This window comes from Gavialis gangeticus, unplaced genomic scaffold (genome assembly GCF_001723915.1).
Source record: "Gavialis gangeticus isolate Ggan-Ray unplaced genomic scaffold, GavGan_comp1, whole genome shotgun sequence".
Taxonomy (NCBI): Eukaryota; Metazoa; Chordata; order Crocodylia; family Gavialidae; genus Gavialis; species Gavialis gangeticus.
The window spans coordinates 60,971,831-60,998,364 of NW_017729031.1; the positions used below are offsets into that span (position 1 = coordinate 60,971,831).

General features: G+C 35.9%; 1 protein-coding gene across 1 annotated transcript in view; it reads right to left on the bottom strand.

The window, feature by feature from the left end:
- TTN (titin) overlaps window positions 1-26,534 on the bottom strand; it is a 312,981-nt gene that overhangs the window by 133,761 nt on the left and 152,686 nt on the right. The window contains exons 142-180 of the mRNA XM_019522860.1: window positions 25,194-25,271; window positions 24,907-24,990; window positions 24,616-24,699; window positions 24,328-24,408; window positions 23,372-23,455; window positions 23,053-23,136; window positions 22,731-22,814; window positions 22,512-22,616; window positions 20,546-20,629; window positions 20,085-20,162; window positions 19,778-19,861; window positions 19,493-19,576; window positions 18,889-19,272; window positions 18,207-18,287; window positions 16,766-16,849; window positions 16,338-16,418; window positions 15,558-15,692; window positions 14,898-14,978; window positions 14,594-14,677; window positions 14,309-14,458; window positions 13,832-13,912; window positions 12,885-12,968; window positions 12,550-12,660; window positions 12,219-12,302; window positions 11,375-11,458; window positions 11,041-11,121; window positions 9,923-10,006; window positions 9,500-9,583; window positions 9,144-9,227; window positions 8,686-8,769; window positions 8,058-8,141; window positions 7,618-7,728; window positions 7,249-7,359; window positions 6,868-6,978; window positions 6,130-6,213; window positions 4,132-4,215; window positions 925-1,008; window positions 562-672; window positions 63-151 (exon numbers count right to left, since the gene is read on the bottom strand). Coding sequence (XP_019378405.1) covers window positions 63-151; window positions 562-672; window positions 925-1,008; window positions 4,132-4,215; window positions 6,130-6,213; window positions 6,868-6,978; window positions 7,249-7,359; window positions 7,618-7,728; window positions 8,058-8,141; window positions 8,686-8,769; window positions 9,144-9,227; window positions 9,500-9,583; window positions 9,923-10,006; window positions 11,041-11,121; window positions 11,375-11,458; window positions 12,219-12,302; window positions 12,550-12,660; window positions 12,885-12,968; window positions 13,832-13,912; window positions 14,309-14,458; window positions 14,594-14,677; window positions 14,898-14,978; window positions 15,558-15,692; window positions 16,338-16,418; window positions 16,766-16,849; window positions 18,207-18,287; window positions 18,889-19,272; window positions 19,493-19,576; window positions 19,778-19,861; window positions 20,085-20,162; window positions 20,546-20,629; window positions 22,512-22,616; window positions 22,731-22,814; window positions 23,053-23,136; window positions 23,372-23,455; window positions 24,328-24,408; window positions 24,616-24,699; window positions 24,907-24,990; window positions 25,194-25,271 — 3,824 coding nt within the window. The remainder of the gene's footprint in view (window positions 1-62; window positions 152-561; window positions 673-924; window positions 1,009-4,131; window positions 4,216-6,129; window positions 6,214-6,867; window positions 6,979-7,248; window positions 7,360-7,617; window positions 7,729-8,057; window positions 8,142-8,685; window positions 8,770-9,143; window positions 9,228-9,499; window positions 9,584-9,922; window positions 10,007-11,040; window positions 11,122-11,374; window positions 11,459-12,218; window positions 12,303-12,549; window positions 12,661-12,884; window positions 12,969-13,831; window positions 13,913-14,308; window positions 14,459-14,593; window positions 14,678-14,897; window positions 14,979-15,557; window positions 15,693-16,337; window positions 16,419-16,765; window positions 16,850-18,206; window positions 18,288-18,888; window positions 19,273-19,492; window positions 19,577-19,777; window positions 19,862-20,084; window positions 20,163-20,545; window positions 20,630-22,511; window positions 22,617-22,730; window positions 22,815-23,052; window positions 23,137-23,371; window positions 23,456-24,327; window positions 24,409-24,615; window positions 24,700-24,906; window positions 24,991-25,193; window positions 25,272-26,534) is intronic.

Below are 26,534 nucleotides of genomic sequence, written 5' to 3' on the forward strand. Positions count from 1 at the left end.
GGTGTTGCTGGTTTTCTTGGCTCAACCACAGGTTCTGGTTCTTTAGGCTCAACAACAGGCACTTCTTCCTCTGGGACAGGCACTTCTTCCTCGGGGGCAGGCACTTCTTCCTCGGGGGCAGGTTCTGGGATTTCTTCCAACTCTTCAGGCACTTTAAAGATATTATTTTGCCTTACTTTTAAAATTGTTAAAGATGTGTACTCAACATTATAAGCTAGAATGAAACATAAATCACACACATTTGAAAGACATGGATATCATAGGAAAACATCAATTACTCTCTCTGGTTGGCCTTTATTAGCAAAGCACGTGGACATGCACTTAAAAAACAGATAAGCACTTGGGCATGTGCTCCAGTTTTCTGCTGAACAGGAGTCCATCTCTCTCACTCCCCTTCCCTCCCCCCCCACCTTTCTGACACACAGACACACACAGATTGTGAACGGGGTAATGAGTCAAAATCATGGACAGATGAATGGAAAATGGATGGACAAAGTATAAAACGCAAGTTATTCAGAATAAAGTACTCTCAGGAATGTGTTGATGACATTATGTAAGTACCTTCAGCTGGTGGAGCTTCTGGTATTTCAGGTTCAGCAAAAGGCTCTATTATTTCAGGTTCAACCTCAGGTGCTATCTCTTCTGGGACAACTCTCTTGGGTATCGCCGGCACTTTAAAGATATTAGTTTGCTTTATTTTCCACTTGACAAAGAATGTACAAAACCTCAAGAAAAGCCCCGACAAAGCAAAAAAAGATGGGGCTCTCCAAAACTTTAACACAGCAACGGTTTAAATCTGACACACTCATAATCAGTACAATTTATGGAAAGAGCACCATTTACAAAAGTCAGCCAAAAATCAACTGACTGGACAGAAGATGTTAAGAGAACAAGACAAAGTATCTTCTTTATGATGATATGTACCTCTAGCTGGTGGAGGGCTTGGCTTTTTAGGTGCAGGAACAGGTAGTCTCTCTTCTGGCAGAACTTTCTTGGGTACTTCAGGCACTTGAAGATATTAGTATCTTTTAGTTTACTGAATGTCAAAGTTGTGCATTAAACAAACAGTGACACACATCACATAGACCTTGATCTTATCAAGTCCTTTTGGTCTCTGCCTCTTTCACACACAACAACATGGGGTCAAATGCACTCTCTGAGAAACTGAATTCTCCTTTCTATAATAATTTCTGTGTCCTAGCATGAAGTAAGTTGAATATAGCCCCACTGGTTGCAACAGAATTTCCTGTAGGAATATTTGTGTAGGAACAACCCTAGACCTTTCCTTTCTCATTCATTGTTTGTTTAGAGCTACAGTCAGCAATACTGTTATCAGTTCTTGCCCTTCCATCTGATTTTTTTCTGTGTTGAACTCTCTCTTTTCTTCTCCTTCTGTGTCTCTGTTCTTCCTCCTAGTTTTCCTTCCTTGTAGCTACTTCTGGTTTCTGTACTGTCTCCCAGTCACCCCCACATATATTCCCTTTCTCCTTTTGGTTCTTTCTAATGATCTAATTTTCTTTAAATCTCTTGATTGTTTATCTTTGTGCCTTTGAGTTTATGCTTCATGATTTTAAGTGTTTACATATGTTTGTTTGTGTATGAGCAAATTTTTGCATCTGGAGGAGCTTACATCTCTTAAATCCCTTGTTTGTAAGCAGTCATGAACACAGCAATGCTGTAATTTATATTATTTTAAATCTGGAAAGTTCTCAATATTCCATTATTATTTAAATAATAAAGTTTTAGTGTCTGATTTGTTTGAGTACATGGAGCATGTCAGAGAATTATAAATTCTGGCTTAATAGAGCCAGTAAGCAAAGTATTCGGCATCCCCTCAGTACAACTATACTTAGAATCTGCAAATCTCAGGTGTTGGTTAATAGAAGAGATAAATTACATTAAAAGTAAATGTCAAGAAAATAAGAAAAATATTTTTTAGGGTAATATCTATGATGACTTGTACATCTTATTGATGAAGGTTCTAGCTTTTTAGGTACAACAGCATGTACTTTTTCTTTTGGGATAGTTTTCTTGGGTACCTCAGGCACTTTGAAGATATTAATATATTTTACTTTTGTAAATGTTGTATGTGAAAGAATGAGATATGTAAGGAAACAGAACATGAACATATCCAACAAGTAAACAAGATTATATTTAATCATCATTACTTTCACTGTTCTTGTATCAAATGTGAGGCATTAAAAGGGTGTCATACAAGAAAGAGGATATTCATTTTTTAATATTCTCTGCATTAGGATACAAATGCAAGAATACACTCCTACTCTCTACACAGTTGACTTCCAAAGACAGGACTAAATATCAAATGTGGAATCTGACCACCATACAGTAACTCAGTTTATAGTTCTATTTTGTGTTTGTTAATATCTGTAGGTGGACATTCAGCTTTATATTGGGAATGAAACATACTTCCCCTCAGTATTATCACTATTTCTGCTCTTTATTTGTACTCTTTCCTCATCCTCCTGTCTCAGCCCATCTTCCCCACTCAAGGTCTTCATCGAAGTCCACTCTTCTATCCTCCAGAGCCTACTCTTTGGGTTGGCATGTATATTTGAGTACTCATTCTATTGCTAAAATAATTACCAAAGGTGCATCTCATTACAGAGTTACCAGTAGGTTTCAATGTTAAATAAATTTACAGAAAGGTGAGGAGTTGTTTAAACCTTCCTGATCATTGATTCAAGCTGTCAGCAGATTAAGGAGGACAGCATTGTATTGACTCAACATGAGTCAGTAAGCAGATATTTGACACCCATCAAATACAATTCACACATTAAGTGAAATTCATGCCTTTTAGCAGAGAACGGACTGAAAGAAGTCAGCGGAAAATGACATTCAAGAAAACGAGACAAAAAATCTTCATTATGACATCATGGAGGATGACATGTACCTTTGGTTGGATGAAGTTCTACTTTTTTAGGTACAGCAACAGGAGCTTTCTCTTCTGGAACTGCTCTCTTAGGCATCTTAAGCACTTTAAAGATATTAGTTCATTTTACTTATATGATTGTTAAACAGATGTACAAACCATTAGGAAAATGAACATAAATGTAAAGGACATAAGTACTGTTAACAATCTACTAATGAAGTCACACATGCTCTCCTATAGACAGCAGAATTAACATCACAATTAGGTTTCACAAACCTGATAAAATATTAGCCAAAGTATGCTAAACTAGTATTCAAGACCAGAAGAAAAGCCTGTGTTGATGATAATATATACCTTTAGCTGGTGGTGCTGCTGGTTTTTTAGGCACAGGAGCTGGTTCTGGTTTTTTAGGCTCAGCAACAGGCACTTCCTCTTCTGGGAAAGGCACTTCTTCCACTATCTCAGGCACTTTAAAGATATTATTTTGCCTTACTTTTAAAATTGTTAAAGATGTGTACTCAACATTATAAGCTAGAATGAAACATAAATCACACACATTTGAAAGACATGGATATCATAGGAAAACATCAATTACTCTCTCTGGTTGGCCTTTATTAGCAAAGCACGTGGACATGCACTTAAAAAACAGATAAGCACTTGGGCATGTGCTCCAGTTTTCTGCTGAACAGGAGTCCATCTCTCTCACTCCCCTTCCCTCCCCCCCCACCTTTCTGACACACAGACACACACAGATTGTGAACGGGGTAATGAGTCAAAATCATGGACAGATGAATGGAAAATGGATGGACAAAGTATAAAACGCAAGTTATTCAGAATAAAGTACTCTCAGGAATGTGTTGATGACATTATGTAAGTACCTTCAGCTGGTGGAGCTTCTGGTATTTCAGGTTCAGCAAAAGGCTCTATTATTTCAGGTTCAACCTCAGGTGCTATCTCTTCTGGGACAACTCTCTTGGGTATCGCCGGCACTTTAAAGATATTAGTTTGCTTTATTTTCCACTTGACAAAGAATGTACAAAACCTCAAGAAAAGCCCCGACAAAGCAAAAAAAGATGGGGCTCTCCAAAACTTTAACACAGCAACGGTTTAAATCTGACACACTCATAATCAGTACAATTTATGGAAAGAGCACCATTTACAAAAGTCAGCCAAAAATCAACTGACTGGACAGAAGATGTTAAGAGAACAAGACAAAGTATCTTCTTTATGATGATATGTACCTCTAGATGGTGGAGGGCTTGGCTTTTTAGGTGCAGGAACAGGTAGTCTCTCTTCTGGCAGAACTTTCTTGGGTACTTCAGGCACTTGAAGATATTAGTATCTTTTAGTTTACTGAATGTCAAAGTTGTGCATTAAACAAACAGTGACACACATCACATAGACCTTGATCTTATCAAGTCCTTTTGGTCTCTATATCTCTCAGTGGTCACATTTATACATGCACTTAACTGCAGAGTACACTAAGTAGCTGCAAAGAAAAGCATCACTGTTTACATGTCTAATGGCATCAGGCCACTTTTAACTAATTAATGCTGTAGTAAGATAGTACTGTTTGGGACATACATTTTAGGCCAGGATAGTTTACTGAAGTTAAATGCACATGTAGATACTGGCTGCAGGCATAAATTGTAGCTGGTCAGTTCCTGGGCAGGCCCAGCTCCTGCTTGCCACCTAGCCACATGGCTCCACAGTTTCAGCACCCTTTTGCTCCAGCCAACCTCTCTGCTTCCCAATGCTGCCATCTGGAGCCTGGGGCTGACTTGTCCCAGCATAAACTGCTCTGCCTCAGCTCAGATTGCTGCTTTCCTGGGCACACGTGTAGATACTGTTCCTGAGAGTAGTTTACTCTGGCTCAAACTCCTCCAGAGTTTATTGCGTTGAATTAATTGCAAGTGTAGACACACCCAGTGAGAAACCAAATTCTCCTTTCAACAACAATTTTTGTGTCCTAGCATGTAAATTAAATACAGGCCTACTAGTTGCAAGAGAACTCCCTCTAGAAGGATTTGCACAAATATCCTTCATTATCCTTATGTAAGAAGTAACATAGATTTTTTCTTTTTCATTAATTGCTTGTTCAGAGCCACACAGTGAACAATACTGTGCGGCTGTAAAGAGAGGGCTTATCTCCCCTCATTGTTACCCCTACTTTTGCTCTTTGGTTCTATTCCCTCCTCTTTGTTGATCTCACTCTTATCTTTTTCCTTTTATTGTCTAATGTAGTAATATCTTTTAAAAAATATAGATCTAATCCTTTCTTATTTTGCTTTAATGTCTAAGTGCTGTCAATTTAAGTGATTTATTGTGAATAATAGAAGAGGATCTGTATGTTGAGTATTTATATCTCTCTATTCCATTGCTTGAGACTGTCAGCAGAATCGTAAAGACCATGCTGCCATAATTTACATTAACTCAAAACTGGAAACTTTCTCAAAAACACTTTTTCTTTTTTTATTAAAAGTTGTTAGAGTCTTATTATATTGAATATATGGAGCATATCACCTAATTGTATTGTTTGGCTTAATTTATAAGTCAATCAAGTTTTTGTCATACTAGAAGTACTCATTCACAATAACCTACACTCTACACATCTCGGATGTTTAATAATGGAGGAAATTAATTGTATTTAAAGTAATTGTCAAGAAAACCAGGCTAATTTTTGGCACTGTGGAACTATTTATATCAACAGGTACTCTGAGCTGGTGGAAGTTCTAGCTTTTTAGTTGATTTCCGATCCATTGTTTCAGTCTGTCAGTAATCTAATTTAGGAAGGCAGCATTGATTTGGGTTACTCTGCATTACCCTACTAATAGTGTTCCTAAGTTTGAGAGAGATTTGTTGGGGTTTTTTGCAAACAATTAAATATTAACTCTGAATCTGTGAACCTTCTAGATGCCATAAAATATCTCTAGTTGCTAGGCAGAGTCAGTGTTTGGAGAAATTTCAGCTACTTTAAAGATATTAGCTCGTTTTAGTTTTACATTTATAAAAATGTGAATGAGGTATTAAGTAAAGGAATAAAACACAGAAGACAGTGATGTTAAAACATTACTGTAGATACATTCAAAGATCTTGATTTGTTACTTTTGCACTATTACATTCAGTACAGTTTTCACAGTAAGACAGGTAATAATAGACTGGACAAAGGACATTAAGGCAAGTCTTCTGAGAACAAAATTAAGTTTCTTCTTTATGATAATATCTCTAAAGACATGTACCTCTCTCTGGTGGGGGTTCCAGCTTTCTTGGTACAGCAACAGGTACTCTATCTTCTGGCACAGCTTTCTTGGGTACCTCAGGCACTTTGAAGATATTAGTAACTTTAATTTTATACCAGCTGAACAGTGACTCAGAAAGCATGAACATCTTCAAGAAATGAGTGAGGTCAATTCACTCTCTTAGATACAGTATGAGTCACATGATAAATGCATGTAACATATTTTAGATGATAAGCAGAAGAGCATATGTTAAACTTTTATTCAAGAGGACAAGAAAAAAGTTACATTAATTATCTTTAGTTGATGGAGCTTCTGGTTTTTATAGGAAGGGAAGTTGGCTTTGGGTTTTTTTAGACATGACACTAGGCACCTCTGGAACAGCCCTCTGTCTCCTCAGGCATTTTTAAAAGGTATTTGTTTTCTTACTTTTAGGATTGTTAAAGGTTTGTGCACAATATTGGAGGGATCAATGGAACAAAAACCACAGACTTATGAAAGACATTGATAAGGTGATATTCAGTTATCACTTAATTGCAGTTGCTAGCCCTTTTCAGCAAAGTATTTAAATATGTATTGAAACGTTTTGCTGAATAGAGGCTTGTCTCACACAGCACACATATACACAGAGAATACAGTTAGACAATGAGAAGATTTGCAAACAACAATCGGAAAATGGTCAGGCTATTCTGGCTGACAAGAAAAGGGTTCTTTTATGGTAGCAGCAAGGAAGACATGTACCTTTAGCTGGTGGAGCTTCTGGTGGCTTAGGTACAGTGACAGGTTCTGGTTTTTTAGGTGCTGCAACAGGTACTTTCTCTTCTGGGACAACTTTCCTGGACACCACAGGCACTTTAAAGATATTAGTTGTATTGATTTTCATGAATATCAGATATATATAGAAAATATAAGGAAGAAGAATAAAACATACAAACAGAGACAGCAAACATTTTTACACTGTTTTTTAGACATCAGGTAGATAACATGCACACACATAGTACAAGTCACAGAATGTATAGAGTTAGAAGCCTGAGATGACCTGGACAATTTTTAAAAATCAAGAAAACCAGATAAAAAATATTAGTGTTATGTTTTCTTCAGTACTGGGGTGTTTTTTTTTACCTTTAACAGGTGGAGGTTCTGGTTCTTTAGGTACAACAGCAGGTTCTGGTTTTTTAGGCACAGCTACTGGTACTTTCTCTTCTGGGACAGCTTTCTTCGGTACCTCTGGTACTTTAAAGATATTAGTTGTTTTTACTTCCAGGAATATTCAATATACACTACATTAATAAGAGTTATAAAGCCTAGGAAACATCAGACACAAACAATGCCAATGTATATTCAAACATCAGCTAGTCACACATACACACATATGTGCATATGAACCCCCCAAACTCATGTAAAGGCTACCTTTAAAGATCTGTGCCTTTGAAAAATAATAAAGTGATACATAAGCTTTTATTTTATGATGTTCAGTGTATATATAAGTACCTTTAGCAGGTGGAGGTTCTGGTTTTTTAGGGACAGCAGGAGGTTCTGGTTTTTTAGGTACAGCCACTGGTACTTTTTCTTCTGGAACAACTTTCTTCGGCACCTCAGGTACTTCAAAGATATTAACTTATTTTATTTTTTTGGAATATAAACAATTTTATAAAGTATTAAACATATAAAATTAAAATTTAAGATGGAGAAAGACATAAACCAGCATCAGTAATAGCAAGCTCAAAAAAACCAGTGTAATAAAGACAGGGGACTTATTGCAAGTGTTTCACAAGGTTACATAAAACCCACTGTTTATAGGAACTATGCATGGATAACTAAAGGAGAGGAGCCAATCTAGTTATATTTATTATAAACAATATTTTTTTAAGGTAATATTTGCAAAAAATAGTCAAAATTTTATTATGAGTTTCTCAGTGACTAATATATACCTTTAGGTGGTGGAGGTTCTGGTTTCTTAGGTACTTCAACTGGTACTTTCTTCTCTGGGACCACTTCTTTGGGAACCTCGGGCACTTAAAAGAAAGCAATTTCTTTTATTTTTATGAATGTTCCAAATAGTTTTAAAATATTAAAAATACTGTGGAAAATCAAAACTCAGAGATATCAGAAACATTCATGATGTCAATTTGCCTCTCTCTGGACATATCTATACATAAGCTATAATGCACATTAGCTTATTTTAATGCACATTAAAGCATTTAATCCATGGTTCTTCCATCACAAAGAAAACGCGCACTTTCACCAATGCACATTAAAATAGGCTAATGCATCTTTTTCTAGTACCTCAGAGTGGAGGTACTAAATTTAATGCACATTAGCAAAAGCGCATTAATGAATGTGTAGGTGCACCCTCTGTCACTCAATGAAAATCATTCTTTTGAACCTATCTCTTGCTAGCTCTTTTAACTATGTTGAGTTTTACTCATACACAAATGCACTCTACAGTGTACACAAGAAGAACAATTTACAAATGTCTTAACAGGAAAAGAAAAGTATGTTCCATTCCAGAGAACCAAGCCAAGATTTTGTTGTGGTTTCATCACTTGTAACAATTACCTTCCGGTGGTGGAGGTTCTGGTTTCTTTGGTACTTCAATGGGTACTTTCTTTTCTGGGACCACTCTCTTGGGTACTTCAGGCACTTAAAAGAAAGTTGTTTCTTTTATTTTTATGAACGACAAAGATATTTCTGAAATATTTCGAGTGGTCTAGAAATCCAAAACTCGGAGACACAAAATATAATCACAATTACAGATCTAAATGGTAATTTATCTCTTTCACTTCCTGACATTCCCTCCCTTGCATTGGTCTTGTGGTGGTGAGCTTTAACTCCTCCCTCTCATGTGTATACACATAAATGAGCACACACATGAGCACACACACACACACACACACACAATAATTTATACAATGAGAAAAAATGATAAATCTCATAACAGAAAACGAAAACTATTTTAAAATGTATTCTGTATAACCAAAGAATGTTTATGTGATATCATCAGTTATGACATATACCTTTAGGAGGTGGAGGTTCTGGTTTCTTAGGTACTTCAACAGGCACTTTCTTTTCTGGGACCACTTTCTTTGGGACCTCAGGCACTTTAAAAATATTAATAACATAATTAGGGCTAAAACATTAAGAATAAAATAGCAATATAACATATGAAGGCCAGGGGATTTTCATGAGGCTATCAAGTTCCAAGCATCCTTTGTTTCACTTTTACACAAAAAATAAGATTTACAAACCCACAGACAATAGCAGTACAACATCAAATATCTTTGATGTTGTCTTGAACAATGTTAAAACAAACAAACAAACAAACAAAAAGACTAAGATGTCCCCCCAGTGATTTCTCAGTAATAACAAATACCTTTGGCTGGTGGTACTTCTGGTTCTTCAGGCACGGCAACTGGTACTTTTTCTTCTGGAACCACCTTCTTGGGGACCTCAGGCACTTTAAAGTTAAATTTTATGTGTACAGTAAAAATTTCATGGAATTGTGGAAAGCATTAAGAACAGTATAGGGCCCTCAATAATTCTGATCTTAAAAGGCAGATCTTAATTACTACACATAGAATATACTATACCACTTAATGTGTCGGTTATTTACACTCTTTATTAAGAGCTATGTGTAAACATCAGTTGGGGAAGAGACATCTCCCCCCCACCCCACAATAAAATGTATAAATGATAGGTTACAGTGGAAAAGAAACTGGACAGAGTGAATATTTAAAAGTTACATTAGTGAGAATAGGACAAACTGTCAGTAGAATTTTACTGTAATGACACATACCTTTAGCTGGTGGAGCTTCTGGTTTTTTAGGTACAGGCACTTTTACTTTCTCTTCAGGGACCACTTTCTTTGGCACCTCAGGCACTTTAAAGAAATAGCATTAGTTTTTCTTATTATAGAGAATGTTATTGATACCTGTAAAACTTTAAAGCAAAAGAAGAAAATAAAACTATGGAGATTATTTAAGCCATCATATACATTTATTACCCTCATCCTTTCTTCTACTATAATGGGCATATTTTCACTGCAATATCTGAATCCTCCATGTCAGATGGATTTTCTTTTCCTTTTGGGTTAATTTTTTCTTTCATTTTGGCTCATGCTAACATTGCCTTTTTTATAGCTGCCCTTTCCACCCAACACTTTTTAGGAGAACAATTTCTCCTAAAGTGAAGTCATGCTTGACAATTTCTTCTCTAGACTATCCATATATCAGGTGACTTGTTCTATGACTACCAAAGCCATCTGGAACTAATGTCTCCAAATTTGTGACTTGAGATTATTTAATCCCATTTTTAATTGATTCCACACCTAGAGGCTGTGTCCACATGAGACATTGACTGCACAGTTGTTACTGCACAGTTATGTCGTACTTGCATACTCAAATACTACATGATTGTGCAGTAACTGGCATTACTGCACAGTAACATCTCCACATGGCTTCCTGGTGACATTGGTAGCACAGTAGCTCATTACTATTGTGCAGTAGGTTGTTACTACTGTGCAGCAGTGTTGCATCATGGTTTGTGCCCTGTAATGCTACTGCACAGTACTAATGAGCTACTGCACCCTGGTAATGAACTCCTGCACAATAAGCATCAAGTGTAGACACGGACAGTATCTAGCATGTTTGAGATAAATGTACCAAAGAAGACTTGTTTCTTCTTAGAAACTTCTAAAGTAGCCTTAAAGCCTTTTCCTCTGTCTATCTGATGTGCAGCTATCTCTAATCTATGAATCTATGAACTTTTATTATTCTGATGAGAGTTATAGTCCAGCAACAAGGGATTTGGACTCTTCAGAATAATAGAAAGTGTAGAGTTTAGACAATAAAAATAAAGAAACAGGATCATGCTTACTTAAAGTATAACATTAATAAGAACAAGGCAAAGGTGTACCTTTAGCTGGAGGAGGTTCTGGCTTTTTAGGAACAGCAACAGGTACTTTCTCTTCTGGAACTTTCTTGGGCACCTCAGGCACTTTAAAGAAAACAGTATTTGTTTTGTTATATTTAATATTCCAAAGGTATTTAAATGGTTAAGAATAAGGATCCACCGTAAGAGGCATATTGGGAAGATTAAAGATATAAAATGCAAAGAGTGATTTGTTTTATGCAATATGTACTACATTACTACTAAAGGCTATTCTAGATTTTAAAACACAGGATTATAACCCTTATTTCCAAGAGAGGGAGACATTTATCTTCAGAATGTCTCCAATATTGGCATGTACCTTTAGGTGGTGGAGGTTCTGGCTTTTTAGGTACAGCGACAGGTTCTTTCTTTTCTGGGATAGCTTTCTTCGGTACCTCAGGCACTTTAAAGATATTAGTTTATTTTAGTTTTAGGAATTCTAAAATACATATACAAGTATTAAGAACAGAAAAGTGACAAAAACATGTTGACATGAAGTAACAGACATCTGTTTAACACACATTCTGTGCCAATTGTATACACTTTTTTTGGTCAAGATATCCCTATTGGACTTCATTGGTCCTATTATTTTAGTGAGGGCATTGGTCTTAGCACCATTCACAGGAACTCCAATAGTCTTTTATCAACCAATGGTGAAACACCTCCAGAACTGACAGTTCTAGTACATTCTCAAAAATGGCAGAAGGAATGACTGCTTCTGGACTGCCCCTTCTGCCATCCAAACTAGTAGTCAAATGGCCGTTAAAACTAACATGATGCTGGTGATAGGGGGTTGCAATATTATTCTCTAGTAGTTGTGAATGGACTTGTAAAGTCATTTACAGTGATTCTGATATCCATTAGTGATAACATTTGACCTATATGGAATGTCTATTAAATAGGCTATATTGCTGCTTATTATTTGCAATCACAGCTCAATTTCTTTCTTTTTCTTCTATCCAGTTGCCCGATGTAATTTTATGTATCCTTGCAATAAAAGTATCATCAGAAATTTACTTCTAGAAGAGAAGAACTGCTGATTGTAAATAATTTCCAAAGATCTGATAATAACAAAAGCAAAGACCAAGACATGCTTCTGAGAAAAAATACTGTTTATCTGGCAAATAAGATAATTGTTCATTACTTCATATTATGCTCTATACCTTCAGTGGGTGGAGCTTCTGGCTTTTTAGGAACAGTGACAGGGATTTTCTCTTCTGGAACAGCTTTCTTGGGCACTTCAGACACTTTAAAGATATTCATGCATTTAATTTTAGGAATTTCAAATGCATATACAAATAATAAAGTATAGTAAAGTAACACAAAAAGGGACATATAAAAAAGGGACATTGCTACCAAATCCTGATATCAATTTGACAGACAAATTAGAAGATAATTAAAATTAATGAACAGTATCGTAGACAAAGAAGAGATTTTCCTAGCAAAATAAGATAGAACTATTTACTAAAACTTCAGTTATCAAATAATGTATACCTTTGGTTGGTGGAGGTTCTGCTTCTTTAGGCACCGCAGTTGGTTCTGGCTTTTTGGGCACAGAAATATGGACTTTTTCTTCTGGAACATGTTTCTTGGGCACCTCAGGCACTTTTAAAGATATTAGTTCATTTTTAGAATGTATAAAAAATAAAGAACAGAAATACAACGTAAAACATAGGCAGACAAATTGATAAAAAAGTGGGAAATAATTGGGATGAACATAAGGGTGAAACATATTGAACAGGAGTTAAACAATGAACATGAATAATTGCATTTTCTGGTTTTTGGTGCTTTGAAAGTTCTTTGAAGAGTTGATGAAGACGGTAATGTACCTTCTTCAGGGGGAACTTCCTCTTCTCTTGGAACAACCGTAAGAACTTTCTCTTCTGGAGGAATTTCATCATAAACTTCAGGTTCTTAAAAGATATTAGTTTTCTTTTAGAATTTTCAAATTTACTTATAACATGTTAAAACAAAAAGACAACATGAGAGACAAAAAAACCAAATGCAAGACCTGATATCACAGTGGGAAACATAGGCTCCTAACCTATCCTTAGAAACGGGCCACTGTTAAGTAGGTTACCAAAAAAGTATAGGCTATTTAACATTGCTCAATTCTTGACTTCAGTGTGCTGTAGGCAGGGAGGTAGTGTGGTATGTCCTAAGACTCATTATTTCCTGGGACTGACGAATGTGGTGTAGTGATGCTTACTTTATAAGCCTCAGCTGCAAGCCAAGCTATGTCCACTTTCTTTCTTATCTATTGCTAAGGGATTTTTTTTTGGTGGGACTGCTTGCCACTTAATCTCATGCATTTATTCTGTTCTCTCACTATTTTGAAATATTTTTATTAATATCTTCAGTGAAACTAGCTTTAAACAGACAGAAAAATTAGTATCTTCTTTAATACTTTGTTTTTGTAAAATCTTTACAAGAAAATTATGAAAAAAAACTTTAGTTTGTGACCCAGAAAAATATTTTCTGTAATTTAAATAAAACAAGGTAATTTTCTCAGGAACAACCTCAATGTGAGAAAAATTGTTATTTTTTTATCATCCTTTGAAATAAATGGACAGTGCCAATAAAAATGTGCTTAAACAATTCTAAATTTGATGCAGAGATTAATAAACCTCACTTCAAAAGCTATCCCTTAACTATTGCAGCTAGCTATGGCTTGGGTTTTATATCAAATGGAACACATATTGCACATTAAAAGAGGTTAAAGAATACACAACAAAGTTATTTTCTTTCCTTAAATTCCGTTCAATTGTGCGCGTACCTTCAAGAGGTGGAGCTTCTTCTTTAGGTACAGCGATAAGTACTTTTTCTTTGAGGATGACTTTCTTTGGTACCTCAGGCACTTTAAGGAGAGTGGATTGTTTTAGAAATTAAAAAAAACTTAAAATATAAAAAAATAAGGAGCAAAATACACAGTTTGTAAATCAACTGGAGGAGCTAGTGGAAAATATACCAGAATAGATGGTATTAACATATGAAGACCAATGGCTGGAATTCACTGCTTTATAGTTTCAATGAAGATGTAATGTCTCAAGGAACTAGTTATCAAGGAATTATCAAGGAATTAATTAGGCTCATAGATGATGCCACAGAATATCATAATATTGCTAGAGAGCCTCCTCTTAAATCAATGTAATACACAAGGGTATTGGATACCTCACACAGAGGATTAAATACACTTTAAAAGAATATACCGACTTCTTTTGTTTCATTAAAATCCTAGTTGAAGCTCATGTACCTTTAATTGGTGGAGCTTCTTCTTCTGGTACAGAAGGAGATATTTTCTTATGTGGGACAGGTTTCTTGGGCACTGGAGGCACTTGAAAGATATCAGTATTAAGAATTTGTAAAATACAAAATTCAAAGAACAAAGAGACAGCTAGACAAACTTTTAAGACAAATGGGGATTAGTTATTATAAACATATGAATTAACTGTAAGGAACATAAATTGACTCAGGAAGATGAATAACGTGATTTACAGAGAGTTCATTATTTTATAAATTGCTTGAAGAAATTCTGTACCTTTAGCTGGTGGAACTTCTGGCTCTCTAGGAAAAACAACATGGATTTTCTCTTCCAGGAGAATTTCTTCATAAACTTCAGACACTTTAAAGATATTAGTTTCTTTTAAGAATTTGTAAAATACAAAATGCAAAGAACAGAGAGAGAATGGAAGATGTAGACAGACAAACTTTTAAGACATCCAAGGAGCAGTTAGGATGATTACATGAATTAATTGTATAGAACTTAAAATGAATCATGAAGACAAATAATATGATTTACACTGAGTTCATTATTTTTTAAATTGCTTGAAGAAATAATATACCTTTGTGTGGTGGAGATTCTGGCTTTCTAGGGATAACAACAGGAATTTTTTCTTCCAGAATTTCTTCATAAACTTCAGATACTTTAAAGATATTAGTTATTTTAGAAATTTTGAAGTCATTTAGAAAACAAAGATTAAAACAACATGTTATCATACATATTTGTAAAGTGACAAACAGCTACCTGTACAAATGCATAAATTAATGAAATATCTTCAGTGGATAATAGTACACTTCTGGGAATTTTTGTCTACAACTACTGCAAATAATAGTCATACTAGTCAAACTAAAAGAGTACAAAACTATTTTCCTATGTTTTTCCAGTTAGATTATTTTGGACATCGGACAGCATTTTATGTATAGTCGAATTGTACTGTTTTTCCCCTCTAGTTATTTAAAGTTTAATTGAGCAATGGTATTAGCAGCACTTAAATGACACTCATTAAGTCTTATCATATCATTAAACTTAAACATTGTGTAGATCTTTTCTAGATCAGAGCCTTGGATTTGAGGAGAGAGAAACTTTTAAAAATGAATAAAAAAAATTAAAGTAGGAAATAAACTCAAGGGTAGAGGGGGAAATTACTTTTAGCAGTTCTCAGAATTCAAATTGATGGTGTCTCTTCAATTGTACTGAAAATGGACATGACCCTGAAACTAACTGCCTTTAATTTTCTGCAATGCTTTGTAATTTCGTTGAAGAATTGATGTATGTTCATATGGCGAAGCTTCCTCTTTTCTAGAAATAACAGTAGGTACTCTTTCTTCAGGAAGAATTCTCTTATGAACCTCAGGCACTTTAAAAATAGTAGCTTTCTTTTAGTAATCTCAAAATTATTTGTAAATTAAGACAACAATCTCACACCGAGAAAACAAAGCATTACGAATAAAAATATACTCCTAATGTACTTCCAATATTTTGCATTTCTGTAGGAACTGATATTGTTTAGTTTCTAAATTAATCTACTGAAATAGAATTAAATCTTTGAAAATATATTGACTCTTATTTGGTATTGTCCTTCTTGGAATAGGTGCCATCCATTTTTTTATTTGCTGTTTTAAGAAATGAACAAAGTTTTTAATAACTTTTGTATAGTGTATTTTAAATAAACAAATAAACGTGTCAATATCTTTTCTTTAACACTTGTGGACAAGTTACTCACTACACTTAGTTTAAACAAAACTCACTGAAGTGTTCCTAGGGTAAGAGCACTTTGGGCCTAATGTTAAAATTCCGTGTTACATACATGTAATATTGGCCTATTTCTTGCTCATCATCACAAAACCTAAGCTATGGCAAGAGGCTAGAAATCCTGGGTATATCAAAGAAAAAAAAAACAATTAAACTGTCAAATATGTTAGTTCAGAGAAAGATAGAGCTTTGTTATCTATCCATAAAATTCCAACCACTTCCATAAAATTCGAATCAAAGGTCCACCTACTTTTCATTGGTGGAACTTCTATTTCAGGAGCAATTGTGGGTATTTTGTCTTCAGGAACAGCCCTCATGGGTATGGCATGCACTTTAAAGATATTATATACATTTAGAATGTTTAAAGTTATTTGGAAGAACTCAGTACAGGCTCTTTCCTGTCAAGAAGACCTACAGTAGTTTTTCTTTCTCTATTGCTTTTTTTATGTGCTTTGGGAAGTTTAAAGATATAATATTCTTTTAATAAAGTTCATGTATTACTTTAACAAATGACTTAGCAGGGCAACATAAGACACACAAACAAACATGATTCAAACAAGAAAAGAATCACAGGAAAAGACACAAATTGTAGTCATATCTTACTCAATGAACAAAGAAAACAAAAGACTTAAAGATTTAAAGTTCAGTGATTCATAACAAATGGAAGAGTAGATATACCTTTAGGTTTGGGAGGCACTTCTTTTTTAGGTACAGGAATAGATACTTTTTCTTCTGGGACAGGTTTCTTAGGCACTGCAGGCACTGCAGGCAGACATTATTGGTTTTTTTAAGAGTGTTTGCAATATTTTAGAAAAAAAATAAAACAAGAAATCAAACAACAAATCTTTTCTTTCAACAGAGAATTACAGAATTTAAAAGAGCACAAGTAAACTGCACCATATAACATATCAGGAGTATATCAACATAAAACAGAAAGCCCTCTGGCTCCATCGGTGTGTTCTTGTTGGTCTTACCCTGTGTCCTGACTTTGGGAACTATTTTCCTTTGGTTATGCATCCAGACTCTATGAATATTAGAGGAGTTTATACATATTCATTGAAAAGAAAAGTTTTGCTCTTGTTGGATGAATTGTAAATTGGTATGGGCTCTTAAATAGACCTTATAGATAGCCCATTGGTATGGGCTCTTAAATAGACATTCTAGATGGATGATTAAATACTGTATGAACCAAGAAGCCCAATGTACCTGCATGTTACTCAACTGCATGAGTCATATTTGACAACCCTACCTTTAATTCAGGTATGATTAAAGACAGTGGAGAGACTCCCATTGGTTTCAGTGAGCAATGGCTTAGGCCAGGGATACTCAACCTCTGGCTTGTGGCCACAACTTGCCCCCAGAGCTATGTCATTCAGTTGGCAAGGCTCACCATGGGTCCAAAAATTTGTAGGTGGCTACGTTCCTGCTGCCAAATTTTCTGACTCATGCAGAGCCCTGTGGTGCGCATAACATGGCACTTCAGCTAGATCAGGCATGCAGGGCAATATGGGGCCTGATTTTGAAGTGCAGGGGCAGTGTGGGGGCCCAGGTCTGGTGTTGGATGCCAGGGTCTGCTCCCAGTGTGCAGGGTTCAATACTGGCATGTGAGGCTGGGCAGGAATGGTGCTGGGTGCCAGGGCCCAATCTTGTTATGTGAAGTGCAGCTCTGGTGTACAGAGCCCAATTCCAGCAGGTAGGGGCCACACCGGGCACAAGAACCCGATCCAGAAATGTGTAGAAATTTAATTTATTTGACATTAAGAAGGGAGAGGAAAAAAAACTTTGAGCTTTAACCAATGTGTGATTACGTGCCAGCAAGGTATAGTTGGATAGACCTTAAGTACCCTGTTATTATCATGGAGCTTGTTTAAAAACATATGTATGAATGTGCAAACCCAGAGGAAAACTCCCTTAATTAGAAGTTTTAGGAACAAGCCATGGTTTCCCATTTTGAAAGAAACAGCGTTCATTTAGCATCATAATCCTAATTTAAACCTGATTGGCTTAAATCAGGTTAAAGACTACAGGCTTCATGGTCAAATGAAGAGAGGGATCTTAGTGGAAGCAATGTTGGGAGACAGAGGGCTTTGGTTTTAAATTTATCTGAACACTGATGTACCTTTAGCTGGTGGAGCTTCTTTTTTAGGAACAGCAACGGGTACTTTTTCTTCTGGTACACGTCTCTTAGGAACCTCAGGCACTTTAAAGATATTTTATTAGGGATTTTTAAATTAATTTCAAAGTATTACAGTGGATATAAAGAGCTGAAATATATATTGACTGAGCTCAAAGTTATGCAAGCAACTGACAATTATGCAAGATTTTTTTCTCATGTGGGGAATAGTCATTTTTTTCAGTAGACATTCTATTTGGTGTGAAATATTACAAATTAAAGTGATGGAAAGGAAAGTTTTATCTAAGCTTTATCTGTTCCATTATTGGGAATAATTCTTCACAATAGGGTAACTGGTTCACAATAGGAAGCAACGTTGGCACTCATAATTAAGTTGGATCGAAATTATAATTGAATTGAAGAGAAAAATTTAAGGAATGCCTAAATTGCTCTTGTTACAGCTAAATAAAGTCAGCTTTGCACTATTCCTTATACCTGATAGCAGGTCAGTATATTGAGAAACAGCCAAGAGGGGAAATGGTCATATAAAATTTCTCTCGCTAACTACAGGCACAGGTGGGACTATAAGCAGGAAAAAACACAATTTTGAATGCTGGAAGGAGGTCTGAACATCAGTAGGAAACTCAATACAGACTATTAAGAATAAAGAAACCATGAATTGATATACCTCTTGGTGGCTGGACCTCATAGACCTCTTCAGGCTCCTGAACTTCCTCATATTTCTCATAGATCTCTTCAGTCACCCGAATCTTCTCATACTTCTCATAGAACTCTTCAGGTTCCTGGACTTCATATTCCTCATATATCTCTTCAGGTTCCTCAGGCTCCTCATACTTATAGATCTCCTCAGGTTCCTCAGGCTCCTCATGCTTCTCAGGTTCTTCAGGTTCCTCATATTCCTCATATTCCTCATGTTCCTGAATCTGCTCAAACTCTTCAACTGCTTCATACCTCTCATATTTCTCATACTCCTCATATTCATATTTGTGCTCCTCCACTGTGGGAACAAGTATTCTTTCTTCCTGGATGGGTTTCTTAGGCACTTCTGGCACTTTAGAAATAGTATTATTACCATTAATCCCTTGCAAATATTTGAACAAAATTTGTGCAGAATAAGACACAAAGAGATAACATGGAACAGAAATACATACAATAAATTATGTTAAAATGGAAGAAATATATTTAATAAAAAAGCAATTACAATACAAAATGTTTTAGGAATGACTAGGAAGACTGTATCTTACAATGAATTTAGTGAGGTATGTTTGTACCTTTAGCTGGAGGAACTGCCTTGGGTTTGGGCACAGCAACTGGCACCTTTTCTTCTGGTACAGCCCTCTTAGGTACCTCAGGGACTTTAAAGATATGGGTTTCTTTTTAGTAATTTTAAATTGGCTTATAAAAACAATATGAATAAGAAAGCAACAAAAACTCATACAAAACAGATAAGAATTCACAGGGAGCCACAAGAACTCTCATAAAACACAGGATGTTAGAAAGAGTAAGATCAAGAGTTTTGTTTTAATATGTACAACAGTAGTCAAGAGTACATATACCTTTTACAGTTGGAGCCTCTACTTTTTTAGGAGGAGCAATGGGTACTTTCTCTTCAGGAACAGCTTTCTTGGGAACCTTAGGCACTTTAAAGACATGACCTAGCTTTAGTATTTTTGTTATTTACACAATTTCAAAAAACATTGAGGAACATACATGTACAAAACAGACAACTTACAAATAAGTACATATCCAAGCACAAAATCAACATGAGGAACATACATTAAACTGCTTTGTGCAAAGATTAAATTAAATAATGCTTGTTATTTATTATTGTCATTATTAACATTCATTTATAAACTGTAGTACCTTTAGCTGGTGGAGCTGCCACCTTTTTAGGAACTGGCACTTTCTCTTCAGGGATGGGTTTCTTGGGTACCTCAGGAACTTTATTTGTTTTATTTTAAGAATATTATTTGCAAGTAAAGAGGAAGCAAAAAGACAAAAAAACCATAAGGATACAGACTTGTATACAAAAGTAAGATCTGATATAAAGAATTTAATCAAAATGATTTTAGAACAGAATTAGATTATAAATAACAAACATATTATCTCCAAAACAGGGTTCTCTGACAACATAAATACTTTGTAGATGTTATATTATGTTAAAACTCCAGCAATAAAATTAACATGTCAAAAACAAGAAGACAATACAGACACAAAAATACAAATTTCTAAAATTATAACAGTATCTTGAATGTTAGTGTAGTTGTTGAAAATGCAAGTAAATAATAACAGTGCTTATTTTCTGAGTTATTTACTTGATGTACCTTTTTTTGGAGGAGGTTCCACTTTTTTAGGAACAGCTACTGGTATTTTTTCTTCTGGGACAGCTTTCTTGGCCACCTCGGGAACTTTAAATATATTGTTTCATTTTAAGAATTTCAAATTTAAGCAGTATTACATAGAACAATATCATGACACAAAATAAAAAGGACACACGTTTGAACAGAAACAGTAATAGCTTATATATGAAAACTGTGTAAATTGATTTTCTCCAGGAACACTACAATGGAACTGGATGATAAGGATTGTTTTAGGCACCTCTCCACCATGATTGTTATATATGTTATATCATTACCAAACAAACATGTAGTGTAGAGGAAAGGACATAGGGGCATATGTACACAAGATGCTTACTGTAGAGTAGACTAATTAGCTCTGCAGTAAAACATCAGCACCTATCTGTGTGGCCCTTTTAGATGGTGCAACAGGGTAGTACTTGTAAATACAGGTACTATCCTATTGTGTAATTATTTACTGCGCAGCAATGCATGTGTAAACACTGACCTGGGTGTAAATTCCACCCAGTCAGCCCAGCCAGCAGGGGGCCACACTCCTGCATACTACCTAGCCACATGGCTTAGCAGCTGCAGGAGCCTCATAGCCCAGCCAGCCCCTCTGCTGCCTGACTCAGCACCCACTGCCTGGGCCTAATCCCCAGTGTTCCCTGCTAGCCCAGGGCTGCCTCACAGACCCCAGGACATATTGCTGCCATCAGCCAGAGCTTGAGGCTCACCCCTGTGTCCCCTGCCAGTCCAGGGCTGGCACCCAGATAGCTGCAGCTGGGGTGTGGAGCTCCCCTGGCTGCTGCAGGAGAGCTGAGTAGGGCAGGAGCAGCCATGACCTAAACTGCTCCTCCCCTGCTCAATTTGCTGTTGTCCCAGGTGCACATGTAGAAGCTATACCCAGGAGTAGTTTACTGGAACACAGATTGCTCCACAGTTTATTCAGTCACATTAACTGCATGCGTACACATGCCAAGTACATAGAATATTTTGTCTAAGGTTTTTCTACAAATCGCCTAAGTGTTTGCCTTTCAGACTGTTTATGGTCTACTCAGCTGAATGGAAACAGTGTTCAGAGGATGTTTCTACAGTAACTTGTTTTTGTGATGAAGTTTCCCTTTTGAATGTTGGTTATTCACACAATCAATTATGTTTTTATTTTCTTCCTGTAGTGCCTTTGGCAGTGTGTGCTGTGGGATTTTAAAATGCACCTACAGATCTCAAGCTAAATACTGGTACAATTTCAATGCTCTGAAGAATGTCTAGTTTGTAACCTATGGGATAAACCACTGGATGTTTTGGTTAAAAGAGACATTATGCCATGTAAGCAGTATTTGCCAGGTGCTGCTAGTGCAGATTTATATACAACAAGGCTCTTAATTCCAGTTGAGGCATATTTTTATAATTGATCAATAAAGGTCTGATCAGTAAAGGATTCTGAAGTCAATACTAAAGCTGTCATGGATTTCAATGCTGCAGGATCAAACCCTATCTGAGCCCTAGTATTTCTTATAACAATGAATACTGGACTACTGAAAATAAGGAATGGACATTACATTTTTACAAGTTGTGATCCCCAAAACCAAATTCCATAGAAGTGTGAAATCCTAAGTAGCAAGAAAATGTATTATATGTACTACAAAGCTAGTGGATGTTCCTTTACTTTAAGAACAGCCATAGGTATTTTTCCTTCTGATATAGCTTTCTTAGGCACATCTGGCACTTTAGGGTAGCATTTTTCTTAGAAATTTAAAAATTACTTTTAAAGCATAAAAACATTAAAATAAAGAAAACAAGACAAAACAAGATTACAATTTTTCAAAGAAGAGAAACGATGAGATGGAAATCACAGGTAAAGATCATACAGAACATAAATAAAACAATGAAAAAGCAAGTATTTTAATTAATTAAAAAGTTTTCTGATAATTCTGAAGACAAGGTGATGTACCTTTTGCTGGTATCTCTGGTATAACTTCCTCTTCCACTTCCTCTTCCTCAGGAACAAAGACAGGTACTTTTTCTTCTGGGGCAGGTCTCTTTGGTATTTCTGGCACTTCAAAGATATTTAAATTCAAGAAATTGATTTACGTACACAACAGGTAAGACAGAGAGAACATAAAGCGCAAGAGCTGAAATTTATGAACCAGGAAGCACATATGTTGGGTACCTTTGGCAGGCAGAGGTTCTGGTTTTTTAGGTACAGCAACAGGTACTGCCTCTTCTGGGACAGCTCGCTTGGGTACCTCAGGCACTTTAAAGACATTTTTGTTTTAAGAATATCATTTTCAAAATAATATCAGATAGAAAAAAACCCGTAACACTTTAAACATAAACAGTAAGACATTTATACTAATATGTCTTTACTGGTGTTATAAAGAACTGATAGAACAAAATGTTATGTATTACAAATACAAACACATGTATAGAGTAAGTTTATATATCTATTTTCAGAGACACATACACAAATTTTAAATTACAACTTGATGTACCTTTGGTAGGAGGGGGCTCTGGTTTTTTAGGTACAGGAACACGTACTTTCTCTTCTGGGACAGGCTTTTTGGGCACCTCAGGCACTTTAAAGACATTTTGTTTTATGGATGTTATATTCATTATAATATAAAACAGAAAAACCAAACATACATATCACAAACATCAAGACAACTAGGCTAACATGTCTGTACTGGTGTGTCAAAGATGTGATGGAATAAAATAGTTATGTATTACATTCACATACACATATATAGAATGGATGTGTGTGCATGTGTGTGTGTACATACATACACAGATTTTAGTTACTAATTGATGTACCTTTAGCAGGAGGAGGCTCTGGTTTTTTAGGTACGGGAACAGGTACCTTCTCTTCTGGGACAGCTTTCTTGGGCACCTCTGGTACTTTTAAAAACATTTTTGTTTCAAGAATTTTGTTTTCAGTATAACATAAAACAGAAGAAAACTAACATTTATAACAAACATCAGGACAGCTACACTAACATGCCTTTTATTTGTGTGTCAAAAATATGATGGAACAAAGAATGTGCACTGAGTGTGTGCATATCTTCTGTACATGTGTGTGTACGTGCATGCATGTGTGTGTGTGTGTGTATGTGTGTGTATACACACACTAATCTTAAATTACAAGTTAAAGTACCTTTAGCTGGTGGAGGCTCTAGTTTTTTAGGTACAGCAATAGGTACTTTCTCTTCTGGGACAGCTCTTTTGGGCACCTCAGGCACTTTAGACAACATTATATTATTATATGAATAATTACTGTCTTTTGCTCTGCTCCCAAAAAGAAAAACAATATAAAATGGTACAAGTTTGTAAATCCTGTATCATAAAAACTTCCACAGTGTGCAGTTCAGTCCTGATCCTATTGAAGTCAATGAGCATTTTGCTACTGAATTCACTGGAAACAGGAATGATCAGGGTTCAAAATATCGGGGGGTTTGAGGTGGGTCGAGCCTCCCCATAAGAGATGAGAGCCCCTCATAAGAGATGAGAGCCCCTGTAAGGCCCCCATAAGAGATGAGAGTCCCCCCATAAGAGACCAGAGCCCCTGCCCTGCCCCACGCCTTTCTAAGTAGCTCAAGCCATCGTGGCAGCAGCAGTGGTGGCTCTTTCCGGCTTCCAGCTGCCACCACCACAGACCACCCCCCCAAGAGTTGGAGTCTAATTTGAACCCTGAGCATGAGTTCCTTGTATGTTATGTTCTATAAGCAAGCAGACAATGACAACATTTTTGGGAGCATCACAAGCTGATGTACCTTTAACTGGTGGAGCTTCCACTTTTTTAGGCACAGGAACAGGTACCTTCTCTGGCACAGGTTTCTTTGGCACCTCAGGCACTTTAAAGATATTATAGTAATTTGAGAATTTAACTTGAACCATAAGATGAAGAACAATGACATGAAATACAGGAACACAAACAAGTACATGAAACAATAATTATCAAGAAGAGAATGATCTTCTTTATTCAAATACATTTAATGTAAGTAAAAAGGAAGGTGACAAATGGAAGATTTTCGTGCGCATGTAAACATGAGCAGATGTACCTTTAACTGGAGGAGCTTCCTTCTTTTTGGGCACCGGAACAGGAACTTTTTCTTCTGGCACAGGTTTCTTTGGCACTTCAGGCACTTTAAAGATAATAATTATAATATGAGCATTTGATTTTGGAAACATAAGATAAAGACCAGTGGCACAGATTACAGGCGCACAAACAAACAGATGGAACAACAGTTTTCAAGAAGAGAACTCTCTCATCACATTACATTTAATGTGACTGAAAAGACAAGTGATGAATGGAAGATTTTTCTGTATACATTAATCATGAGTAGATGTACCTTTAGGTGGTGGAGGTTCCTTCTTTTTGTGAACAGGAACAGGTACTTTCTCCTCTGGCACAGGTTTCTTGGGCACCTCAGGAACTTTAAAAATATTATTTTTGAATAAGAATGCTGTACAAGCCATCCACAGCAGAAATGCAACAAAAATAAGAAACCACTACAAACATTTTACATGAAAACCCCTCTCAAGAACAGGAAAATTAACATTTACATAAAAGAGTTAAGAAGTAAGATTAATTAAATACTAAGGGAAACATGATATCTTTAAATGAGGAGAGAGATACCTTTTACTGGAGGAGCTTCCTTTCTCTTGGGAACAGGTACCTTTTCTTCAGGGACAGGTTTCTTGGGCACCTCAGGCACTTTAAAAATACCATTTTTATTTTAGGGATTTACTTTTAAAACAGGAGCACATAGAGCAAAAATTCACTTCCAGTGCAAGAAAACATCCCCCACAACAACTTAACACATATCCAAACCACAGTAGTATGGTTTAACACTGATTTGATAGTAACAAGACAGGAGACAATACTGTACAAGTAGGTTTATGTGTTGAGGCAATCCTTACTCAGCCACTGATCCACCTAGGTAAAAACTTCAGCATCAGTAGGGAATTGCCTAATCAAAGGCTAACAGTAATATGTTTTGGATCTTTTAAAAATAAGTAACTTAGAAATGGTCAAAATGATGGTGGAAAGGAAATTTGCAGAAAAAATGTAATTTTATTTCTGGTTTTAGTGGATTAAAAAATAGTCAAAATTAAAATTTGGATACATGCGGATTCTCTCTTCTTTTCAATTAGGAAGAAAGTTCAGGCTCCCTCCACATAACCCCTTGGCGCATTTTCTTAAACTTATTGTATACATTTAAACATACTGAATTTCCAGATTTAGACCACATCTATAACATGGTTGCATTTTTTTTCTAAGAAGTGTTGAGAGTACTGCCAGGGCTCCATACATGATAAGGAGGGCTATGGGATTTTATCAACCAATTTTCTCATAAGGTGGAACCATTGGTTAATTAGATATACCTATCATTTCATATCTAAATTTAATTTTGAAGGCCAAAGGTACCCAGCAGTTTCCTTGAAGGATAAAGAGTGAAATTCTCACTCTGCTGAAATCAATGGGAGTTTTGCCTTCAGCATATTACCAAAAGTCTTTCTTAAATATTTTTTGTACTTAATATCCCTGACATCAATACCAAATGAAGGGTGGAAGAACATAATCCTATTGGCTTTCACTAAACTAGGAAAGGAGTAATGTGAGCTAACTCTGCCAACAACGATCATTTCATTAGGGCAGAGACAGCTGTTACCTCCTTTAAAATGACTGAGGTTGACTTGATTTGAGCTAATCCCAATCTCTCTTCCTAATCTAGAAAAAAATTATGGTTGATTTCACAGCATGTAACCTAGACATTTATTTGGAATAAATTCTACTTTTAAAATATGTTAATTAGTATGTTAAAATACAAATACAGACAATGCAAGGTCTAGTTTTGATATGTGTTAACTGGTTGAAATATAATGTAAACTTCTCCCTGCTTGTGGCAGCCAGAGAATGGAAAATGTGAAACAAGGACTTGGATAAAATTTTCTAAAGTATCTACCCACTCTTAAG